Here is a 25939-nt window from a genome sequence, read left to right on the forward strand (position 1 = left end):
TAGTAGTGGCATGTCATGGATTTATTATACAATATTAAATTCAACATGTTTTCTGTCTGATCTGACCCGATCCCACCTTGACAACAGTGAGTTCACACACAGAAAGCATGACCGATCACATATCTCATTCCCACAACATCATCATAGCAGATGTTCCTACCAGGTTTATAGGAGCAATAGTTAATAATTGACTGGCAGCCCTCTGAATTTTTCATGTCTCTCATATTTTGGGTGCAGCATCTCCCTCATTTTAACATTGTCAGCCAATTTTAGGGAATTTTGAGGTCATAGAGGATTTTCAGTTCACCAGCTAAAATTAGTGCATCAACCATATATGGCTAGTTACACTAAACCCAGGGTTCATCTGGATATTTGTATTACATGTGTCAGTGTTATCGAAGATACATTTCCGCATTGCAAATATCCTTCGACCATCTCTATACTATGTCCAGACATGAGAGCAAACCAACATATCAAGGAAACTTGATGCCGATGGCTGATGTAAATTATTTATTTTGGGTATGGCAAAAAGCACTAATCTCAAACTGCACAGTGGACATTTTCTAAGCCCTAGACCTTGATATTTTCTGGTTACATTTAGACAAGTGTTCCCTGTATAGTTGGGTTCTGCCTCTTTCAAATACATCTCCACAAGATTATACATTAGTGCATCAGAACAATAATAATTGTATTTGATCCATTGGAATACTCCAGTATTAGAATCACCTATCCGCAGTCTGCCATAGTTTTACTCACAATCCCCAAATAAGGATGCAGCCTGTAGCCTACTCCCTATATTCTTGGTATCTTCTGTTCTTGGATATCCATTACCTTCCTGAAGAATGTCTTTGTTAAACATGTCTGACAGGATAGAAGCCCTTATCGCAATGCCTGGTGGGAGACAGGACTTGGCCTTGACTCACTGATAGTCAGCCTGCTCTAATGAATGATTCTATTGAACTCTTTTGTACTACTATTCACCTCTGCCTTTTTAAACAAGCTGAGGATAATGTCACATTTAAAGTGAATTCCATCCCATCTAAAGTAGCTTTATGGGATCTTCTGGTTTTACATTGACTTTTGATTCTCCTTTGCCATCTAGTGGTCGAGTGGAACATCAGTTTACCTCAGAATGGAAGGACTATAATCTGACCAATGAATGCAAATGCCATTTACAGGACACATTTGGTTTGTGTAGACTGTGTTATATAGAGAGAATATTTGTGTGCCATAAACCTGCATACAGTGTGCTTATCACACTGTTATGTAATGCACATGTGGACACCCCCCGAATCTCACAGTAAAAATCCTCTGTTTGCTAAACTCTGCTTTGGATTCCGATCTATCTTCATTAGAATATGGTTTCATTTGGACAAAGTCGACTTCAGGTCAACCGGGCCTATTCAAATGTTAACTTTCAACCTAATCCTAAATCATCGAAGAACAGACAGAAATGTCCAAAGATAGTCCTCTCTGGGCAGTCTTTTAATTGGCTGTAAAGAACCAACACTAACAAATACAAAGCAGAGCTCTCTCCTTCTTCCTCAGCTGTGAATGCCCACCTAATGAGAGGAACAAAGAAGAAAGAAGAGAAACTACAGATCAGTCTGCGATTACAATCCCATCTCTCTAGCACTCAGTTTTTTTCAGGATGCTCCTCCAGTAATAGTGCTCCATACATGGCCAGATGGGTCAAAGGTCAGAGGTACAAGGGAGAGTCAAACACATGTTTCTATATGTGACAGAGGAGATTGAGGTAGCACTACTACAAGAATGGGGAACCTTTCTGTTTCTGTTTTTGCCCTTATATGTGTATTCACTGTTAATCTCATGGGTAGGGCTGTCTGCATGTTCTCCATATTGACCTGTGTTAGCCAGAAGGGCAGGCATTCCATCCCAGTCACCAAGCTGCAGAGTGGCAGACGAGAGGTAAGAGGTGACGCAAGTATGAACGAGAGAGAGAGACAAGCTGTGATTGACTGAGAGAGGGGCTATTAGGTGACTTTTACAGGGAAAGATTAGCAAGAGGGATGAGACTTTTGGACTGTTTTCTATGGCAAACAGTTGAATTTTCAGTGTGTTGGTTCTCATGGTAGGAAGAACAAGTGGATCGCATCTTTGGGAATAGCAGAAATAACAATTTAAGTTTTTTTTTTTTTTTTTCAATTATGAATCATTATGTGGCTGGACTTGATTCTGACTCTTTTCCAGTTAAATGTTTTTACCACTTCCAAGAGCACAGATGCTGGTTACCGAGCATATTTTACCAATCCAGCTATTAAATCATCCTTCTCTATGAAAACTCTCAGTGCAAGCATTTTGAATGGTGAGTAAGAAGATTGGTAGACACACATTGTATTTGTTCTATCAGCATCTGTATGAAAGAACTGTCTAGAAACTGAAATTAATCATTTGCTTTTTATTATTGCAAAATTATGTCAAAAGCAGTCCTCTCCTGTTAAATGTTTGTTGTCTGTTCAATTGACAATCAAGGCAGTTATCCCCAGGGAAGGTGAGTTCAATCTTGCTAGTCTGACCTTGTCATGATTTGTGACTATTTTCACAACTGTGTCAACAGGACACCCCTCACCCGCTTCACATAGTCACCGATAATAAGCTATTTAGGATTGGGGCTCACGCGTCTGCTCTTTAGGGACTGGTGACATGAGGTGGTCTATTAGCAACCTGTAACGCTCCCTATTCCCCAAGGCAAATACTCACATCTCAGATTCCGAGGGCCGATAAGGTAGTTGCCATGACAGCAGCTTTGGCGGACAGCTACAGAGATTGTTTGTGAGGCTTGATATTCGCGTTATGTTAGCAAAGAGAGGGGGCCTTCCAAGCGGGGGAGCTTTACCACTGTTCACTGTATGTAGGACATAACAGAGCAGATTGGTTCTGGAGGGAGGGTGGTACATGGGTTATGATCTTATCTGAGCCTTATACTTGCATCTGGGCAATGAGGCGGATTCAGATATGTTTTTTTGCCTTTTTCAGATTACTATCTTATCTCCATCTTCTATGAAAATGTCAAACTGAAAATGTAGTTTATATTCTTACCATGTCATATCTAGGTAGTGAAGGCACCACCTGTTTATTTCCCAGCTCTGATGTGACACTAGGAGATGAGATGTTAAGGGGAGATCCTGCTGCAAGCACTTTTATAGGACACAATGATGAGGAAGTTTGGTGGCCATAGACAATTCAGACTCAGAAGATAATGACACTGGGATCATTTTTCCCAGCCATCTGCGGTGAATGCCTTACCCTCAGTTTAGTGCCTACAACAGATCAAAACAGCAATGAAGGACAATTATGATACGTGGCTCGTGTATTTTGTTGTTTATTTTTATAAACTTAAAATTAAGGTATTTGTTATCTTATGATGATGTATCCTTTGCCTTGTACCTTTATAAATTCTTCCATACGCTGAGTTGTGACTCTCTAGTGGTTAAATAGGGTATTACTACGTTTCATTAATATTTATTATTTTGCAGATTTGTTTTTTTATATTACAGAAACGTAGATTGGCAGTATTGTGCATGTAATTGTGTGCAGCATAGTGTGGTATTTAAAAAAGTTTCACTTATGTAGCATAAAAAATCTATATAACATATGAAAGTCTGTGTGGAAATTCAAAGACAGGTTAATGAGTGAAGGGATATTGTATGCGGCCAGTAGAGGGTGCACTGAGCACTTTAATGGTTGCATGGAGCACAGATGTCCATCAGAACAGAGCGTGGAAGATCAAGAGAACTATAACTCATTGACCCCATCATTGTTCTCAGTCACAAATCTCCAGCTGACTGACGGGAGTGTTTCGGCTACAGAAATAAAAACATCTCTGGCACCAGACACGGGATCTGAAAAGGCGGTGATGATTACCCCAAAAGAACAAGAAGATAGAAAATTGGTTTTAATGTGTTTTAATTACCGTGTTGGCGTTTTCAATGAGAGATAGGCCTACTAGATAGTTTGTGTTCTGTACTGCTAAGTTGTTATTTCAGTGATAGGTGAGTACTCTGGAAGTGGCAACAGATTGATAAGGCAGAGTAAATGCAGAGTAGATTGGATAAGAGAAAGAGTGAGTGAAATTTCTCCTTGGCTCATTTACAGCCTCATTAACGGTTTGTGGCTCAGATCCAGCAGGAGTCAGCAGTGGTCTCCAGGTAGATGGATGAAAGCTGAGTATTAGAGCGGCGTAGCATCTCTCCCTCTCTCCAGAGCACTCAATACAAATAGAACCCTCACGCAATTTGCTAACCGACGTTTCGAGGGCATGACAAGAGGATGTGTATATTGCCATATATTGCTTTGCCAAAGGATCTGAAATGAGAAAAGCTGGGCAGGGAGCCAAATGTTGCTGTGATATTAGTTGCTTACCTTAGCACTCTGTTGTATTGGATGTAAATGACCTGCCACTGGCCTTGTGCCGCAGTGACACCAGGACTATAAATAAAGCCTGAAGTCCTCCAAGCTGACTGAAGGTCTCTCACACAGTGGGGCTGATGCAAGACAAAGGGGTCTGTACCAGTGACTAATGGGAGCTGCTGATCTCGGTAGCACAGAGGTCAACATCTAAGGACCTCTTTGTGTGTGCGGAGGACAGACCTCAGGTGAGCTTGGTAGGTAGGTTAGGTAGGTAGAGGAAAACAACCGCAGTGCAGTGAAAACCATCATGAGTGAGCAGGGGGTGTATAGTTCAGACATAACCTGACTGAAACGCCATATCACAAGTTGAGGGTTGTTGGTTTTGGTGTGATTGTTTGGGTCAGTAAATATAAATTCGTACTTGCAGCTCTAGTTTATGGCCTTGGATTTTAAGAAAGGGAAGAACAATGCGGAGAGCAGGCAAGGAACTGGAGCCAGACGGTTTACAAGGAGACATGAGGTCAGGGCTTGGGGCAAATAGCGGACAGCTGAACCTCACATTTTTCACCAGAGACAGACCAGCTAGGCCCACCATCTGTACCCATTTGAACCCACTATTCTCTATCCCTTACTCCCATTTACATTAAAGTCATTTAGCAGACGCGCTTATCCAGAGCGACTAACAGTAAGTACAGGGACATTCCCCCCGAGGAAAGTAGGGTTAAGTGCCTTGCCCAAGGACACAACGTTGTTTGGCACTGCTGGGAATCGATCCAGCAACCTTCTGATTACTAGCCCGACTCCCTCACCGCTCAGCCATCTGAATCCCATTTCCTACATAACATACACACACACACACACACATGCGCACACGCAGACACACACACATCCGCACTGTCTTTGAAGAAAAAAACAACAATCCAGAATGCTTCCGCTGAAATTTACATTGATTAAATCTGAGTTTGTCACTATATGTTCTGTTGATGTGTGCATAGCATTAACAATCAAAATCATTGTCACTCAAAGTCACAAAGACGCCATTGCATTGTGGGTAAAGAAGAAGATGGGGGAATCTACCCGGTGTGGGAGTGAGGCTCCAGGACTGGCCTCTGGTAAACTATATAGGTGTTTAACTAAGGCTAGCATGTCCAAAGGAGTCAATGTACCTCAACATTTCAATTGAGTCCTCCACGACTGCGCTCCATTCAGCCGATCTGGTCCTTGATAAGGTACAACCCTCTTCCACTGGGGCCAGGGTTAATGCTGCTCTAGCCTCTCTTTGTGATATGTCCCGCGACAGGCGTCTGGACTCCTCTTCCGTTGTCCAATTTTCAGCCCCTTTCAGTGGGACAATGGAGGGCAGGCGCCTTCTAGTCCACGGCCCTCTCCATCATGTATGGCTCTCGGTGAACGACACAGAGACAATGCTGTGAGAGGGCAAAGGCCAGGGATGCCGGGAGGCTGGGCTGTGACGGGAGGGGGCTGGATGAAACAGAGCCTTCCCTGGGGAGCAGTGTGTCGTTCTCCCAGAAGGGAGCCAGGCTTCAGAGACCCTGCCAGGGCCAGATTGCAGATCAATAAGAAGGAGTAGTGTGTGTGAAACAAACAGCACCTGCTTTAGAAATGACAATCTGTGGAGACTGAAGCCAAACTAAATAACATAACAAGAACCACAGATATTGATATTTTAGTGGGTGGAGAGCCTATTCTATGATAGCTCCAGTTATCAATGTCATAATCTATAACAATACTTAATACTTATGACTGAGGTAAAGGTTTATTGGATTTCTCTAATGTCTTCTTGATTGCTCTGATCATTGCTTGCAATGATGTTGCAACCGGCCATGTGTAATGCAACTGACACCTGTATTTACAAAGACCTTATGATAATAAAATAACTTGTTTGTGTTAAGCCTGATCGGCCGTCACAACATCACAGCAGCTGATGATCGCATGAGGGTTTAGGGTCGAGCAAACAGGTCAAGCTCGAGCAGATGCCGCCTCTGTCTCTTTAAGAATAGATTCTTAGTCTGCCTTGGGTTTTGTAGTCTACGCTATGTAGCTAAGCATGTGCATCGATTGACAGTCGTGAATTGGTGGTCTGTCAATGAGTCGCATAGCGCCACGGGAGCTGGAAAGTAACTTGACTTTATCGGCATTGTGTTGTATCATTATTTGATTTAGACGTTGTTTTTGCTGGTTTTGTCAATGACTTTCTGAGTAAATATTTGGAGTTTCGTTGAACGATTGTAAACATGTTTTTGCGGCCGCACATTACGGACAAAGTGAAGATGAAGCTATGTCGCTTTTAGATTCTTCGAGCGCTATTATCATGCGGTCCGAGAGAGTTTATAAAGTTCAGCGGAACGATTTTGACATATTCAAAGACTACAGATAAACAAAAGCTTTAAATTGTAATAGATTATTCTATTTACACATTTGGATACCGTATGCAACACAATATATAGGCTATATTTCAAGTGGACTTGGACCTGTCAGCGAAGATGGGGACACATAACTGTGTTATGCTGTTGGTGCTTGCAATCGTCTGTATCTCCCAAGGTAAAACACTAAATCTCTGATAAAAACCTTGACTGCAGACTACCGTTTACCACGGCTTAATGCATTAATTGTGTGATTATGTGTTAATGATTTAGCTATGTTTTTACTCGGGACTGCATGGAAGTGCTACACATTTGTTAATTTTCTTTTGAAAAAAAAAAAATAGTTTGGGAATCATTTAAATGTATCGTCTCTGTAATATATTATTGTGTTCAGAGTTGCATTGAACCCCTCACCCCCAAACCCCAAATAAATATAGGCTATTGGTCACACACACGCTGGCACGCACAGGCACATACAAACGCACACAGGCACACACACGCGCTTACACTGGTGCCATATGGTGCGTGTAGTGAAGTGCATTGCGTGATATGATTCACACATCCTGAAATGTCTTACGCTTTTCTCCAGATGTTCAGATGTTCTATTGACCAGATTTATGAACGTCTTGATTGATTTGAATACTGCTGTTATCTATGTTTTGTTACCCAGTTTACAATATGCTATATTAATGGTTAGTCACAAATCCCCTCAAGACTGCTTCCAAAGCATTACATTTTGGACACATGTTGGCAACATGTGTCCTATTTTTGTCCAAGTGTTTTTGTTGTTGTTGTTGTAAATGATGATTTTCTTAGTATTCAAATAAGGAGAAAAATAGTCCTTGTGTTGTAATGTACAGTTCAGGACAGACCAATGCTGTTTAATCTTGAAAACAGAATTGATCTAAAACTAAGTTTTCCCTGCCTAGTCAGTCTTAGAAGCTGAACTGCTTCCATCAATAAGTCAATGCCTTCCAAGTAGTTTTCAAGCTTGTGTGGGAGTAAATTGTCTGTGTTGTCTTAAACCCCTGTTTGATTGCATGGAACAGAGGGTCGGGCCACAAATTGCATTCGATTGAACTAGTCGAAAGGCAGAATTGCATGCCTCAGGTTTTAAGATAGACAAAATTGCCAGAGCTTGCTGTCTTCCCTCAACATATTGGGTGCTGTCTATGTGATGTCTCTGCAAATAACGTGGCTCGCATGAGCTCTTTTCCTGATAGACAGGTCCAAATGACCTAGCTAGTTGCTGCACAATTAGTGATGACAAATTGTGGAACTTTCTATGCACTTCGGCAGAATTCAGAGCCCTTGCTGTGTTTGTTGTCATACACTAGTGATCTAAACAACCTTTCAACAAAACCAGTAATGGAAAAGAAGCCCTCATAGATATGTGTGTGTTCGTTGTCTCCTCCCCCTAGTTACTAAGTGAAAGCGTAGCTCTGGGTTCAGTAAAGCCTCTCAGAGCTCAACTTAATGAAATGGCCTGTGGATGATGAAACAACAGCAGAGCCTGTTTACAGTCCATACCAGGTCTGAGTCATATACACTGAATGATGTCCTACTTCTGATTCAGGGATGCCATCATTGAGATTAAACATGGGGCAAGGACAGTTGCCGAAACAAAGGCTGCGAGTCCTTTTCAGAAAGAGCGCATGAGATTAGTGCAAATGCAAATTCGTCCTGAGTTGACAGCACTCCAAAAGTACCCGTTCCTCAGCCTTAGGACTTCCACTAGCCACGGCTGGACGTCTCCTCGTTATGTAGATGGTGGAACATAAAAATGAAAAGGCACGAAAAAATCTGTGGTGGATGGCAACCTGCCCCAGAGACAAGCCTCTGTCAGCTGAGAGTGCTGTCCCATTTACCTCTGGTGTGTCAACCAGGGTTCTGGCTGTTTTCAACAGGTACACTCAGCCGTCTGTCTTCCCATTTCTCCCCACGGCTGCATGCCCAGGAAGATATTTTAAATACCACAGCCGGGGGGGGGGACGGGGGGGGGACGACAACTTCTGTTTCTCAAACAGACTGTTCCTCAAGGGCCACTCTGAAAATGGACGACAACAGCGTTGGAAGTGAAGCAGGAAGCTCCCTGACTTTAATTCACACCATATTAGAATGACAGGAGAACACTCATGCCCCGGGAGAGGAAGGGACTCACGCATGCTTAATAGATTTTTATTTTTTTTGGATTGTGGGGGAATTCTTGCCACAACAATATTAATTAATGAAAGGACCCCTATTATGTAATGCTACAGCTTGAAGCCATATGCCAAATATAGACTGAATCAACCGGGTCCTTAAAGATATCACTTGATCTTCCCTCTGGGTCCATCACTGCTAACGATTTGTATTAAATAAGGCAGAATTGTACCAGAAGCTACTAGCCAACGCGTGTGTGGGTGTCTGTTGATGCAGTTTAAGACGATTTGTTAGATGTTCTGTCAGAGTGTATGCTTTTGTGTGCGACTACACTGGCACGGTGTGGGTTATTTCATTAGCTCCACGAATAAATAGCTTTCTTTCAAGTTGTCGGCGAATGTGAGATGTTTTTTTGTACTGCTGTCATCTTTGCATACATAATAGATGGCCGCACAGTTATTTCACATAATCATGTTGTATGGTGATATTTGAGCAGGCCTTATGTGGATGAAAATTTTAATATAAGTGTGGAATTGAAAGTCAGTTGTATTCCTGACACCAACATGGACAGTGGGCCTGTGACTAAATGGGTTATGACCATAACACAGGAGCAGTTTTTCCATTAGCTGGAGAGATGATAGCCATCACCAGATTCTCTCCTTGCTCAACCTTCTCTCATGGAGAAATCCTTTATCACATTTTGTGAAGCCATGTCATTCACAGGGCCCCTACCATCTGAAAGAATCCTCAAGGTTACCTACAATTCAATCTTGCGGTCAAGCTCTCCTTATGCTTACAGACATTGGATAGTGATGGAGTTTTCTTTGTCGCACATTTTTCTTACTTAGAAGTTTGTGCAAAATTAAGACTTGATGAACGTTACATAACAGTTGGACAGAATGGATCTTGACAGAAGATTTTGTGAAAGTGGTGAAGATGTGGCTGTGTTTGTGTAGTTCATCCATTCATGTGGAAGTGTGGGGCCATGAATATGCCTCTCCCCCTCTCTCTTTTTCATAATTTGAATTCGATTAATTTTGCACGTTGATTTCAATGACCTAGAATCATATTTTTCTGAGCAAATAAAGTTACACACCCAAATAATTCCCCTTGAACATTCAACTCTCAGAGGATTCCATTAAAGGCTGTCCAGAGTAAATTGGGCCATGGGTGTTGAGGGTGAGCAAAGCTTTTTAGGTGGCCTCTGGTTTTGTCACTGACATGTTTTTCTCTTTGTCACAAATATGAAGGGCTATGTTTCTGTCTTTGAAAGGGGCTTCTACTCTCCGCACGCCAATCTTCCTGTCATGAATTGAACACGGCTGTGATTATTCTTCAGACGGTCATCAGGGGAGAATGCCCAAGGTGCCATAGAGTCTACTCTGATTACACAGCTGCCACAGGAGTGTGTAGATGTATGTCACACTGACAGATAAAGGTGTCTTTTCAGTGTGGAAGACTTCTTGTCTCCAACAATATTATAAAACAGATGGAACCATGGCCTGTTGCCTTCACTGCGAGGACTATCGTTATTCTAAGTTACAATAATGGCAATATGGGACATAGAGCCTCTTACCTTGTGTTGTATTTCAAACCCTGTGGAGGAATACAGTCAGATATTCAAATCACAAACCAAGCTGAATTATACACAGGTCATAAAAACCTCCAGCTGGAATTGGGTAGGCTTTGAGAGAGTGAAAACAGCAAATATGACCCCGGGAAAGAGCGGGAAGCCCACAGTTAAGAGGGGAATAGTTTAAAATGAGTATGAAATGAGCAATATTTGCTTCACTTGGTTTGTTGTGGTGAGCATGCAGTTTTATATAAATCAGCACTTCCAGAAAGGGAACGCGATAAAGAGGTATTGCTCATTGCAGGCTCTTCGGCATCTGATTCCATGAGCACTCATCCACATCCTGCATTAGCTTTAGCTGCCTGGTGGGTGACCTGCAGGTCTTAGTTCTGGGATTGCTGTTTGGATGTTTACCTCAGGTTCATGCCTGTGTTGGGCATGGCCTGATGTGGATCAGATGAGTGAATCTGCTTTACTGCTAAAAGCTCTGATTAATCCAGACGCCTCAGATGTAAGTATAATGTAGCGACACGCACAGTATGTCAGTAGGTTGCAGAATTCTGCTCCCGGCATACGATTCTGGTGATGGAAGATTGTCATGCTGTCAGAGATGATCCAGAGACGGAAGGGAGGGGGGGAGGACTACTGGTACTGTACAGGGTGGCATGGGACCATTGGATAGACACTCTGCTTTTAGGTCGGCTATCCATCAGTTTAATGGAATTCGTAGGTGTTTTTTTATTTATTTTGTATTTCAATGATTCATATTCCAACCTTAGACTTCATATTGTTACAGTAGATGCACAGCAGCTCTAAAAGCCTTGCTGGAGCCTGTATTTGGGAGTAGTAGTCCTCTTCCCTTGCAGAGCAGAGAGGATAGGTAATGGATCCCAAGAGAGAAACATATGGGAAATTCTCTATTTTCTCTCTCATTCCTTCAAGTTAGATCTCGCTCTCACTATCTCCCCTTCTAAATCTCATTTAAGCTCCCCACTAGCTATGTTTCCATAGTACAGGAGTCCTGGCTGACAGTGAGATTGACCATTACCATTTCAAATGTTTAGTTCAAAACCATGTGCTGGTAACCCTCTTCGAAAAAAAAAAAAAATCTCCACCCTTCTTCACAAAGGGTGGAGATTAAATCTGTTCACTGGTATACTTATTCATGCTGCTTATGCTGTTTGTTATTACGGTGGAAGCCTAGTTGGGAGTGACATCATTATGTATAACCCTACCAAAATGTAACTAAACATTGATTTATATTGATCATTCTTTAAGCCTTCGCTTATGAGGTATCATGTGTCGCAGGTAACCCTGTCAATCTTTATCTCCACCGACCAGGGTCTCGAGCTCGTTTTGAAGACTCTCCGCCCCGCATCGTGGAGCATCCCTCCGACCTGGTCGTGTCCAAGGGGGAGCCGGCCACCCTCAACTGCAAGGCGGAGGGTCGGCCCACCCCCACGGTGGAGTGGTACAAGGACGGGGAGCGGGTGGAGACGGACAAAGACGACCCTCGCTCTCACCGCATGCTGCTGCCCAGCGGCTCCCTCTTCTTCCTGCGCATCGTCCACGGACGACGCAGCAAGCCAGACGAGGGTGTGTACACCTGTGTGGCACGCAACTACCTGGGAGAAGCTGTCAGTCATAACGCATCACTGGAAGTTGCCGGTAAGGCCCCCTGTCTTTGAATCATTCTCCTCTATTGGATTTACATTTAGTCATTTAGCAGACGCTCTTATCCAGAGCGACTTACAGTAAGTACAGGGACATTTCCCCTGAGGCAAGTAGGGTGAAGTGCCTTGCTCAAGGACACAATGTCATTGGTACAGCCTAGAATCAAACCGGCAACCTTCTGATTACTAGCCCGATTCTTTAACCACTCAGCCACCTGACTTTGTTTGTTTGCTGCGCGTGTGTGGGTTTGTGCGCAGTATTGAGCTTCCTAGTTGTAGGCAAGCTCTGCTAGAGTGTCGGGAAGTGTCAGATGAGGATCAGGTGAGGACATGCTTTCGTTTGTCTGAACGGGGGCTTTCATCTCTGTGGAGGTGTGTATGCTGAGGCGTGCATTGTGCTGTGGCCCTCAAAGCCGCCCACGTGCCAGTGTCTCCTAATTGGCGCCAGTGTGGCATGACCCTCAGCTGAAGGGCAGCTCTTTCTGCCATTCGAAAATGGATTAGTGAGCGTGTTGATTAGGGCAAGGAGTGTAACAGATTAGCCGCCATACAGTCATCTCGTTAAAAACACAAAACAGCAATTTGACTGCGTCTTATCTTCCAGTAGAGTGAAGACTCTTCACCCACGGTCTCTGTAAGTGCCTCATGGGTGGATGACCTCATCTCAAGTCCGTGTTCAGAAATAGGGCTGGCCTCTCCGCCTCCACTCTCATATTTGAGAATCATAAACGCTTGTAGCTTGAGCAAACATTTCCGCCACAGAAGATATAAAGCCATACCGTAGGAATATATATTTATATTGATACATTTTCAGCAATTTAGTTCTAATCTGTGTTGCTGAAGATGACACCGTTCTACCAGAAATGGAATGACTCACCCCGACTCTATATGACTAACATCAGCGATGAGTCTTAATCTCACTGCTTCTGGATAGCCTGGGCATATGCTAACACAGTATGGTGGTGGAGTTAGCTCTAAACCTACGCCCCCCCCCCCCCTCCCCCCCTCCTTGGAACCTTCAGACTGTTGGGTGATTAGTGACCCAATTAGACTGGCAGGAGTAGGGGAGAGGTGGAGGGGGGTCGGTCTGAGTTGATGGTCTTGTACAGATGGCGGTGATGTGTTGTTAAAGGGAAGTGTGAAGAACAACAGGTGGATGAAAGAAATGCTTTGAAATCTCCTCCTCCCTTTATGAGCTTTGATGAATGATGCTGAATACGTTTTGTTCTATAACCAATTATGTCAACCTAGTCATTCAGGCCCTCACATTTGGCCTAATTAAGCCAAATTAATACATTTACATTCATGCATTTAGCAGACGCTTTTATCCAAAGCGACTTCCAAGAGAGAGCTTTACAAAAGAGCATAGGTCACTGATCATAATTATTAAATAAATAGATTTTAGCTGTTGTTAAGTTAAGCAGTGTCCTCATTGTTCAGCTAATAAATAATGATGATGTACCATGTCTCTGTTTGCTTTGCATGAGTTAGATAAGAACGTTGTTATGGTACTATTCCCTTGAGATGTTGTGTTGTTCATGAAGGACTTCTTTGTTGATGAGAAACTTTTACTCACACACACACCAGCTCCAACTTGGCTCAGACCCAAGGAGCAGAAATACATCCATGTCTAGAGCTGACCTCTGACACGGGACTCTTTACCAGTATGGTGTTTGGCCACAAATTCTCTAGGGCTTTGAAATTCAGATACATAGACTTCCTTCCACACAATGAGCCGCCACACTACACACTTGCATCTGAACTGACATGTATTTCATGCTCAAATGCTTTTTATTTGCTTTGAGGCCCGCAACTTACAATTCAGTGTAGTCATTGTTGATTTCTTCCACCTCTAAGTACGTTTTCCTATTGTGAGATTCTGTTGCTGTCATGAGTGCTGCAATTCACCAGTTGACTTGCTCAGCTGTTGTGTGGAGCCAATATAATGAGATATATTTTCTATGAATCCATTCATTTATTCCAGAAAGTGTGTTCCGTTTTGGCAGTTGACTTTTATGTAATAGAAAAAGCTGTATCTATTTCAAAGCCACGAATGTGAATGTCTGTCTCAGAGAGAAAACAGCCACATGCTCTGAGCTGGATTAGAATAAACTAGGACAAATAAAAAATAAAACTTAAAAGGCTTTAGAGCCAGATGTCTCTCTTTCTCTGCTGATGGAGGATTACGAAGGACTGATGTTTTGGGCTTGTGTTCGTTTCTTGGCCTCCGCTAACAGTCTTCTGCTCTCTGAAAACAGACCTGAGGAACATCCGCCTCGCTAGACACAGACGTTCCAATTCGCCAGGTAGTGAATAATTTATTCAATGCCGCTGAGTTGATTACTGAGCACATCAGAGCTGAGGTCGAACACGGTACGATTTGAGGGGACGTTTTAAGGATGAGTTGATGTACTTGTCCGTCGTCTCCAGGCTGAAGACAGAGAAGTCCCTCCTTAACCTCCGTAAACACAGCCAGACAATAGCTGGATTAAAGCAATCCCTCCTGTGTGCAGCCGAAGCCTCTATTAGCTGTCACCACAGGAGCGAGGGGATAGGATTAGACCACCTCTCTAATGGGTTTACTTCTACTGCACTCAGGAACAAAAGAACAATGGCTGACCAGCCAGCGGCTCACTTAAAGATCACTTCTCTGTCTCAGCAGGCTCTCTTCCACCATGTGTTCAGTCCTCCCGCATCGCCCGGTCAAACACAGGGCCCCATCGCTTGCCTGTAACACCAGTCTCCGACAGTAACTGCAGTATAAGCTCATGGTGTGCCCTTGTGAACTTTAGTTCCACTCTATTGTCCAACATCACTTATCCATGAAAACCTGCTTGCATCCCGAACCCTTGGGTTCCTTTCCCCAGCACACTGACAAAAGCCACACAATGCACACAATTGTTGTGACTACTGTCACACTCTCCCTATGAGCACTAAAAACGGCAACAGATGGCCTCTCCTCTCTGCTAAAGCTGCACTCCTGCTAAGGGCTATATATGGAGCGATAAATATCACTTAAAAAGGCAGTGATGAATATTCTGTGGAGATGTAATCTTTTAATCTGTATATCCGTGAAAAAATATAGTTATGAAAATAGATGGAGCTGGCCAGAAACACAATCACGCCCCACCTTCTTTGGATTGCAAAAACGTTTTAAGCTAATCTATCTACACTAAGAGGAATACAGGACAAATATGAACATGCAATGTTGTGCCTGTGGAGAGAGGGTCAGACTGGTTATGGCCTGCTCACCCCTCCCCTCCTGAACCTGAGGTGGGACATGCTCGTGTTTACGTGCTGCGGATGACTCACCAATCCCATTCTGGCAATCCCATTCTGAATCACATGCTGGTGAAGCTGGGCTTGGGTCACTACTTCAGGAGTGTTATCAGACTGAGAATATATGTGTACTCCACATCACTGCCACCCTCAACGAAGAGTTGCCGACAGTGATGGAATATGTTACTAGCAACAAACAAGTCTTAAACATATGATAGATCATTGTGGCTGAAGAATTGTATTTGGGACCAATAACTCCTTGAGCTCTAGACCTTGGCTGAATCTGATGCTGAACAACGAAGCTGTTGATCAAGTAGAGGAAACAACTTCTTGGTTTTGTTTTGGATTGTAACTTGTGGTGGATAAGGCATTATGTTGTGGGGGAGGAAAATATCTGTAATAAAGAGGTTCTTCTCTTCTAACACTGAAGTCCTGCCATCTAGTTTTATCACATCTAGACTATTGTTGAAGGAGGTGATCTGGTGTTATAAAGAAGGATCTAGTAAAACCGTAGCTTGCAAAGCAGCTTGTCTTGCCCTTCGATGCACAATAGGGTCTTATGTAAACGACATGCAAGGCTGGCATTACACATTTTTGTTAGAAACTTACTGAATTCCTAATTGTTTGTATAGTCACATTCATGTCAAACACACATACCCCACCAGACATGCCACCAGAAGTCTTAAAAACTGTTCTTAAATCTAGAGCACAAACAGCTCACAGTATTGTAATGAGCCATGGTTGCACGGAACTCACTTCCAGCTGAGGTGGCAATTTTTTTTTTTTTTTACTGTTAGGCAACACCTAATGCCACCCGTTGTGCAATGTATAGGAATATTTAGCTTTGTATGTTATACACTCTGCTTATCCAAGTGTATATAAATATGCATAAGAATAAGTCCAGTAATATGTTTGCGAAGAAAATTGTTAGTTATACTTGTTTTTAAGATGTTCTCAGCTAATGGGGATCCCAAAAAATCTAATTTTCTACTCCATTGGGTATTCACCACAAAACACTCAAATAAACAGTATGAAAAATCCTCTTGTATAGTTGGCTTAAGATCATGGTTGAGGAGGGATCAAATTAACTTGAGTTCAGAATCAAAGAGTTGCACTTGGCCTTGTTCACTGAGCAGTTTTGGGGAAGGAGATCAGAAGGCAACACTGTCTCCCTGGTGAGTGATCCTGCCCTCCTTCAGCCCTCTTTTGGGGACTCTGTGTATCTAAGATAAATCAGTCTTGGGACTGGGGCGTGATGTTCTTGGTGTGTGTGTGTGTGTGTGTGTGTGTGTCTGCACACCCTTGCACAGGCATGGTTTTCCAGAGGGCTGTGTGTGTGTGTGTGTGTGTGTGTGTGTGTGTGAATGTTTCTGTATGAGGTTTTGGGATTAACTCTATGCCCATGACTTCAGTTCAGTCGACATGGCTGACTAACAGGGTCTCTGTGCTCTCGTCTCTGCACCAGACGCACTAAAAATAATACAACGCTTTCTATTACCCCCTTAGCTCTGAGAAGCCTTTGAAACAGACAGCAAAGTGGATACGGTCTAGGTTATTCTCTGAACGGACTGTTGGGAGGGGAGTGTGCCTTGACAGATTATAGCTCATCCATGTCCCTGCAAAGCAGCCAAAAGGCCTTTTTTTATTGTGATGGGGATCCTTTTATGTTACAGGGGGGAAAGTGGGGTTAGGGGTCGGTTTGGGGTGTAAACCTTTTTTTGGACATGTGTACAGCCAGCAGGTACATCTAAGCTGCCTCCTTACACTTCCCCCAACCAGAACAAAAGGGTTCCCAGCCGCAGAGTGTTGTGATAAGGCTATAAACCAGGGGAGCTGCACTTACTTTTTCTGCACATCGCAGCCGTCAGCATGCAGTTGGATGCTGTATATTGAAATCTGGGCTGGAGATGTCACGATATAAAAAATAATGAAAACCCTTTTTGAATATAGATGAGGAGCCGTGTTTTCAGAATGAGCCTTGGCTTTCCAAAACAGATAACCCTTTCTGAATATAGATGAGGAGCTGGCTCACATTTCTCATACAGGGGCTTCTCTTCTCGATATGTTGACATTTATAAAACTTCTCTCTTTTTAAAGTTTAGAATGTCACCTCAATGACAAGATACGGAAACTCTCAGCCGGGGAATAAAACGTGTGTCATTAGGATGCATTAAAAGAAGAGAATACAGATGGAGAGGCCCGACTTCAGGAAGTGGGTGGACAGAGATCGTGTGACAGATTGTCTCATCGCTGGAGGGAGGAGGGAGGCTGAGCACACTGATCGACAGATGACGACGTCCATCACTGAGGATGATGTGAGACTCAGCCGGGCTAAGGAACAAGTCCCAGCACCATTTGTCTGCTTCTCTGAGACAGGAATATTCATAGTCGTTTACCCAGGATAATTGCAGCACTCAGAAGTGTGCAAGTCTCTCTTGAGTTCTAGATGGATAATCACTTGGATGGCGGGATAAAGCCGGTCTAAAGAGATAGCTAGCAGGCAGGCGCCAGGCTCTGAATATTAATGATGTGTTAAGGACAGGACTTAGGTGTTTGTCAGGCCTGAGTGTACTGTGTGAGGAAAATAGATGTTATTGGATATTACACAATGGTGAGCATTGCTCTAGGTGAATTCACATCATATTCTTTGTTAATTGATTAGTTTGACTGCTGGCAGGGGTTGTTGACAAGACACGTCCAGTTAGCAGATGGTTAAACTGACAAGGCAAGCAGATGGTCTTTACTGCTTTTCTCTGAAATGAAATGAGCTTGAAATATTCATAAAGATAAAAAAAGAAATATTGATCACATTGTCCAAAGAGTGTGTGTGTGTTTCTCAAGAGGTCTCAAAAGACTAGCTTGAGGTCAGAGTTCATCCAATACGTTTCTTCTGTCAGTCAGTACAAAACAAAAGCTCCACATGGGTCCTCCCTCTCAGCCTGTCCTCTTCTCTCAGAGAAGGTGTAGTTGAAGTCAACATGTCAGCCAGTCAAACAGTGAGGACAACAAACAGAAAGTCACATCACTTTTATGCGGTCCTGTTTCCCTGTCAAGTTCATGTTGCTGATATGTGCGGTACTGTACAGCAGCTTGTTCTTAGGCATTACAGACACTGCATTGCATTAATGTGCCAAGCCGTTCTTTTGCCTCTCCCAGGTTAAATAATGAATGGGTTTTGATTTGTTTACTCCGTTTTTGGACTGAGAGATGTGCATTATTCATAGTCTCTGACAGTAGATTCGACAGACTAGGATGCGGGCCCAGGCAACATCAAACCGCTGTGCTACTGTACTCAGCCAGCAGCTTGAGCAGGCATGCAATGGCCAGAGCACTACAAGCACCCAATCAGCTCGCTTTCATTGAACCTTTTCATGGACTCAAATAGGTGGGACACAGCTTTTCAGTCATTCCAGGAATGAGTGAACAGAGTGCAAAAGTTGCTACTAGCAGCCTCCCCACACACTAGACTAGATGAACCCAGAATAGGATAGACTTGACGGAACATAAGTCTTACTATTCCATGTCTTACATTCTCCTCGTACCCCTTGCCTCCCTGTCCTTCCCCCAGTCCTGAGGGATGACTTCAGGCAGGCCCCCAGTGACGTGGTGGTGGCGGCTGGGGAACCCGCCGTGCTGGAGTGCATTCCCCCGCGTGGACACCCTGAGCCCAACGTCTCCTGGAAGAGGAACAACGTCCGCCTCGGCACCAAGGACGAACGTATCTCTGTGAGTCTGGGATCTGCACATGCTAGTTTATCCAACCCATTCACGTCCCTCTGAGTTCAAATGTTCTCAGGGCTTTAAGCATGCACATCAAAGCAAAACCCGACCAGTCAGGAGCAAATGTTCAAGCTCTATTAGAAAACTCACTGGAGCTCCAACTGACAACAGTTCCAGCTCGCTGCGGCTCAGGTCCAAACGATGTCAGAGCAGTGGAGTGTCACCAGTGGCGCATGATGCAGATCTGCGCTAACTATGATGGAAGCACTTCCTCTGGAGTGCTGCTGAACTGACGTGTCCCTGTGTGTCGTCTCAGATGCGTGGGGGCAAGCTGATGATCTCTCACACCAGGAAGACTGACGCTGGCATGTATGTGTGTGTTGGCACCAACATGGTAGGCGAGAGAGACAGCGACCCCGCAGAGCTTGTGGTGTATGGTAGGTCTAAAATCACCCACGGTTCCTGTGTTTTGTTGTCGTTTTGGGTGTCGTAGTTGACAACAGGCGTGTGTGTGCATGGGTGATCACATCGCCTGTTTCGCGGCGTAACTGCGCTCCTGTCTTGGCAGAACGTCCTGTGCTGTTGCGTAGGCCCGTGAACCAGGTTGTGATGGAAGACGAGAGCGTGGACTTCCTGTGTGAGGTGCATGGAGATCCCGCCCCCACAGTGAGATGGCGCAGAGAGGAGGGAGAACTACCCCGAGGGAGGTGAGATTGACTGACACATAAGCTGACCATACAGACATCAAAACTCCCTGATTGAATGTCAATGGGAGAGGATTGACAGCACAGATTCACTCACACAGATTGTGTGAGACAGTGATATCTGAGATGCAGGCAGATTGACAGAGATGAATATTGTATAGGATTAAATATGTGACCTAGAAAGAGTCATTATTCATTAACGCATGCCTTTTCCCAAGTAAATGTAAACGAATAAAGAATTAATATATTACTGTGCATAAAAAAATATGACCGTTATGACGTCTATGGTGTTGATTGACAGACTGTTATTCCTCCCGACTGTCAGATTTGAGATCCGTAACGACAACAGCCTGCATCTGGTCCGCGTGAGAGAGGAGGATGAGGGGACCTACACCTGCATGTCTGAGAACAGCGTGGGCAAGACCGAGGCCTCGGCCATCCTGCAGGTCCATGGTAAGAGGCCCACACTCACATACTATAAAAAGAATAGCTTAAATGTAAACACACACACTCCTGCCCAGTCTCTCATCTCTTTCATGTGATGCCCACGGTTCACACAGTAATGAACAGTCACGTATGGAACACCCAACACATTCCACGGACGGATTCAGTAGTAGTCATGAAGGATGTGCCTGTCCGTGTGTGTTACATAAGAATGAGTGCAACATTGTGTGTGCGCAATGTCATTGTGTGTGCATGATATCACTGTGTGTGTGATATCACTGTGTGTGTGTGTGTGAGATACTGTGTATGAGTGTGTATGATATCACTGTGCGTATGACATCACTGTGTGCGGGATGTCAGTGTGTATATGTGTGATATCTGTGTGTGTGTGTGTGTGTGTGTGGCTCTGCTCTATGCTGCTGAAGTGAGCTTATGCTAAACCAGATGGATTACTCCATTAGACAGCTGTTTGAGATAGTGTGCTTCAACACACTGCCAGAGAGCAGTCACAACAAGAAGCAGACATGGCGGTGTTTGTGCAGAATGTGCTTGTGTGTATGTGTGTGTGTTGTGTTTCCATGTTTGTGTTGACATTTCCGCCTAAATCAACCCGTCTCGTTTGACCAAACTTTCTCTCTGTTTTGTTTTGTCTCCTGCTAGCGATCCTTTTCATTCATTTCTCCTTTTTCACTAACAGGCGCGCCAAATTAAACCTACGTTCATGTCAGTCGATTTATTCAAGGTTCATGTGGATGCAATTAGGATTGTGGCATGCTTTTAGAGCGATCATCGGCTGGTCAGATGCTCAGTGGACTGGTGCCATTAGTGGTTGATTCTTGTCTCTCCGTGGTTGTGCTTCCAAGTAAGCCTCTGACACTAGATTAAAGCCTGCTATCACACACACACATCTGGTGTCTTTCCTTTCATTACAACCAGTGTGTTAAGATCCAACTGTGTTTAGACTTGATCAAACATCCACGACTTCTGTTTGCCCGTGAATCATAGTTCTTTTATTTTATTTTACAATTGTTTAACTGATAAAATCTTTCTTGTTCGTGCTGTAAGCATTTTAATCAGTTTGGCGCTATTCTAAATACAGATTTGGTGAGGACATTGTATTAAGTTAACCTAAAACCGACCAATGTTAAGTAAATATTCTTGTTCTCCTCATACCCCTTTGATTCTCATTCACCTCCCTGACTGCTTAAGTCAGTCCCTGACTGTGTGTGTGTGTGTGCTCTGTCTCTAGTGTGGGAAGATGCTGCGTTCTCTCACTGGGAGTGGGAACATGAAGACACGACACAAATGACTCAGTTCCCTAAGTTTTGTGTTTGTGCTGTGTGTGCATGTGCGTGAGAGACATCAAGGAGGCAGCCTTGCCAAGGATAGAGAGTCAACAATAATCAGGCTGCTCATGCTGATGCAGTAGTCGTCTGGTCAGTATCTATCTGTAGGCCTGGCCAGGTAAGATGTGCCCGCCCCACAAATCTGACTGGTCATCATCACAAATCTAATTTAACTTAAAAATAACCTAGGAAATATAATTACAATAACATCCCTAGCATGGTTTGCTGCCTGACGTTAGCGGTTATGAATCTATGTCACTCACTGCAATGTGAAAAGAGGCTGGACCATTTGAGCTGGGACACCATACAGATAAACTGACCAGAAAGCTACAGCTGACATCATTCAAACAACATTCAAAGTGTCATCGCTCAGTGTTTGATTCAAACAATGCAGCATTCATGCAAGTATTGATTTTTTTACAGTGGACCGAAAGAAAATAGGATACATTAAATTTGAAGCTCTGTTCTCTGTTCTAGTACCACCACAGATCGCCATCCGGCCCCGGGACCAGATTGCAGCTCAGGGTCGCAGTGTAACCTTCCGCTGTGGGACTACAGGGAACCCTCTGCCAGCCATCTTCTGGCAGAAAGAGGGAAGCCAGGTCAGAACGATTGATCATAAATAATGAGGCGATGAGAATCGCTGTCAGACAATACTATGTGTTTAAGCACAATATAATAAACTGTATTTGAATTTTTGTCAAATATTTTGACAGCAGTGAGCTATGGAATTTCTGCCTTTTTCAAACATAACAGCCTTTTATTTTGATTAGCAGCCACCTAATAGTGTTTTTTCCATGTTTGTTTTGCGGTGACTCATTCCAATTTCACAGCTTGAAAAAAAAAGGATTTGTTGCGTTTAGCGCCTTTTTTTCCTCCACTTTTCTCTTGATTGCCTGCACCCACAAAGACGCGCTCGCTGAGCAAATGAGGGGGAAGCGTGTTTGCATTTGGCTGAGAGATGCAAAGACAGATACGTGTTGCAAGGCATTATGGGTATGCGTTGGCGAAAACGTTGCTGTTGTAGGCAGACAGAGTTGAAAATCGAGGGAGTGGGTGAGAATGGGTGGGAGAAGGAATGTGGGGGGGGGGGGGGCGACTACATCAGGTGTGAGAGGAACTGCCTCCCTCAGGGTGGATGCACAGAAGCACAATGTTTAACACCTGCTTTTTTAAACTATAAATATAGCTTTTTTTTATTACCACTCTCTTGCTCTTAAGATATTGTTAGAGAATCTTTTGTAAGCTGAGGTAGAAGTCCTCAGCTTGGTAAGTTAAGGTAAAGTTAGGTAGCAGGTCGTGGACTTGGGAGTGTGGGTTAGATGGGTTGCTGGCCGCCTGTTTGTGATGCGTTTAGCAGGAGTTTTTGGGATTATCTTGTGTCCTTATAACCCTGGCCTCCACTCACTCACTCTAAGCTTCTTATAAGAATGAAATGGATGGATGTTTGTCCTTCCCTTCCCCCCGTCCACTGCCCTATCCCTCTTTTAAACTGCCAGGGATACCTTCAAATTTTCAAAACACCCCAAACAACCCATATTAAGTCACCACTACTTTCTGTTCTTGTTCTGTGTCAGACTGACGAAGCAGCTAATGAACACAGTGACGACCGTCTGATTCATCGCTTTGAACGAGTGGCGTTTGTCTGACTTGTGTTTGTTTCTCATTTACGTGTCTGTTCGTGTTCGTGTGAAGATGTTACTGTTCCCCGGCCAGCCGCCCTCCCAGTCTGGCCGCTACTCTGTGTCGATGAGTGGGGAACTGACCATCACTGATGTCCATTCAGAGGACTCAGGACGCTACATCTGCCAGGCCATCAGTGTGGCTGGAAGTGTGCTGACAAAGGCCTTGCTGGAGGTGGAGGGGGGTGAGTTTGGGGGGAGGGTAGAGGCAGGAGTTCAGTGGATATGGTGTTATTGTAAACTCAGCACAAGACAACAGTCATTAACAGAGCTCTGCACATTCTATCCTTTCACCCATAGGTCCTTCAGGGCGGCTTCCACCTATTATCCGTCAAGGCCCAACCAATCAGACTTTGTCTCTGGGGTCAGTTGCACAACTGCAGTGTAATGTGATAGGTGGGTCTTCGCTCAGGGTTTCGTGGGAAAAGGACGGGCAGAGGATTATAGGAGAGGACCCCCGTGTGACAGTGATGGAGAACGGCACATTGCACATCACTAAGCTAAAGGTGTGTAACGTGTGTGTGTGTGTGTCTAAGGGTATGAAAACGTCTCAGATGTATGACCTCTTTGTTCTTGTTTGAGGATAGCGTGGGCGCGCCGCAATGCCTGAGGTCCTTCACACAACTACAAAATCTTCTCCCAGGGGGTGATTTATTTTCCATTTTAAGTGTCTTTGGCCCACTTAAAATCAAGGTGAAATCGGTATTCAAAACCGATCCCTCCAGCGCAATTATGTGCCCAGGCCCTGTGTAATTGTATTGTTAATGAAGGGGTTTGTTTGTAAATGCAAATGCAAAATGCCCTGATGAAAGAGCAGTTAGCCCCCCCCCCCCCTCCCCCTGTGTGTTGCCGACTCACCTGCAGGTTAGCGAGCATGCAGAGAGCAGAGCAAGCAGCTTCGTTTGGTTTAATTGACTGTGGCTATATGGATGATTAACGATCTCACAGCTTTTAATTAAATCTCAGGCTCAGCACTGGATGCCTCTTTCTCACACACACACACACACACACACACACACACAGACATACAGACACATACTCACACGCACACACACACACACAGTGTCATGCTTAGAAGTTGTCCTCAGCAGACTTGCAGCATTTAGGTCCAGTGCTTCGCTGATGCGGGAAAATCTGCCATGCCACTGCACTCGATGGAACAGAAGAGATGCATTAGCGTAGCATCACCAGAAAGACAGGTAGAGAAAAGGAAGGATGGAGAGAGAGGATTAAGAGGGAGAGAGTGAGGAAGGAAAGAAGGAAGGAAGGAGGGTGAGAGAATTGAGGAAAAGAGAGAGGAGAGGGAGAAAGGGAGGGGTAAAGGCGGAGGGAGAGATGGAAGATGGGTCTAAAAATATTTAGCCTGCTCATGCCCCTACCATCTTTAATATTTCAGAGCTGCTCAGACCGGCTCAGGAAGTTCATCTGCCCACATGTAGCCAGTCTTATCAGCGCAAAGGTCAGCACTCTGTCTGATCTCTTGCTTGTTTACAGCAGGACTGGCACGCTGCCAGTGCACTGTTAGTAACACCATTAGTGGCAGTGAGGCATGTGGGCATGCACCCAGGGTAAATAGAAGACAGGTGGAGCGAGCCACACAGCCTCAAGGGTAAAGAGAAATATGAAGCTGACCGAGGCTGTTCCCAGCAGTCTCACTGCTGCTGTGGAGGGAATCACTGTTCAATCACAAAAGCGGCATTTCGATAACGCTTGAAACTCAGCAAACGCTAAACTGCTGAGAGTGAACATGAGGATGACAGCAAAGCTGTAAATGAAGGGTAAGTGATGGGTTATAGAGAAGAGATGATCAGAGACTCTGTCTGGGTTGGCTGGCACAGGAAGTACGCCTTGTGAGTGTTGAACCTTGTCATGAAAGGGAGCTGACGTTCCCCTCTGTGTTGCTAGGATACGGACTCGGGGACGTACACGTGTGTGGTGTCCAGTGCTGCTGGAGAATCAAGCTGGAGAGGGACACTGACGATCAGAGGTACGGCACACACACACACAATAAGACACAGTCTAATGTCTTGTAGCATCTCTGTATGTGAATCTGAATTCCCTTTGCAGGTTATGACATATACACGGATTAGTATAGCATATCCTATCACGAAAACGACTTCAAATGTTATTGTATAGTGTACTTGACTATGACTCCCTCCCCCCTCTCCTGTCTCCCAGATAATGGAGGTCCTTCGGTCTATCGGGCGTCTGAGTCAATCCAGTTACCGGGACCTCCCCAGAAACCTGTGGTGACGGAGGTGACCGAGAACACCGTCACCCTCACCTGGCAGTCCAACCCCCACGAGGGCGGAGATGCTGTCACCTCCTACATCATCGAGGCCTTCAGGTACAAAAGTACTTTGAGTAGATGCAAGGAGTCTGGCCTCTCTCTCTCTTAGGGTTTGCCTCTATGGTCCGGTCTGACCTGTCTGACTGCGGAACTGTGTTTGAATGACTGTCCTGTGTTCAACTGTCAAGGGATGTCAACTGAGCTTGCTAGCTTATGTTACACTGCAAATTCATAAACACTTTAGGGATGGGTCAACTTTGAAATGACGCAAGATGAAACCGGACGATTCGGTGCAGCATGATTCTGCAGAGGACCAGTTGGGGAGGTGGAG

General features: G+C 44.4%; 1 protein-coding gene across 1 annotated transcript in view; it reads left to right on the top strand.

Moving 5' to 3' along the window:
• Positions 1-6473: 6473 nt before the first annotated feature.
• LOC124477998 (roundabout homolog 2-like) overlaps positions 6474-25939 on the top strand; it is a 28083-nt gene continuing 8617 nt past the window's right edge. The window contains exons 1-11 of the mRNA XM_047036083.1: positions 6474-6933; positions 11812-12138; positions 18991-19148; positions 19459-19579; positions 19711-19849; positions 20172-20299; positions 22114-22238; positions 23332-23503; positions 23619-23824; positions 25224-25305; positions 25497-25665. Of these exons, the coding sequence (XP_046892039.1) occupies positions 6876-6933; positions 11812-12138; positions 18991-19148; positions 19459-19579; positions 19711-19849; positions 20172-20299; positions 22114-22238; positions 23332-23503; positions 23619-23824; positions 25224-25305; positions 25497-25665 (1685 nt within the window). The 5' untranslated portion in view covers positions 6474-6875. The remainder of the gene's footprint in view (positions 6934-11811; positions 12139-18990; positions 19149-19458; positions 19580-19710; positions 19850-20171; positions 20300-22113; positions 22239-23331; positions 23504-23618; positions 23825-25223; positions 25306-25496; positions 25666-25939) is intronic.

The sequence above is a fragment of the Hypomesus transpacificus genome, chromosome 15, assembly GCF_021917145.1.
Source record: "Hypomesus transpacificus isolate Combined female chromosome 15, fHypTra1, whole genome shotgun sequence".
NCBI classification, from domain to species: domain Eukaryota; kingdom Metazoa; phylum Chordata; class Actinopteri; order Osmeriformes; family Osmeridae; genus Hypomesus; species Hypomesus transpacificus.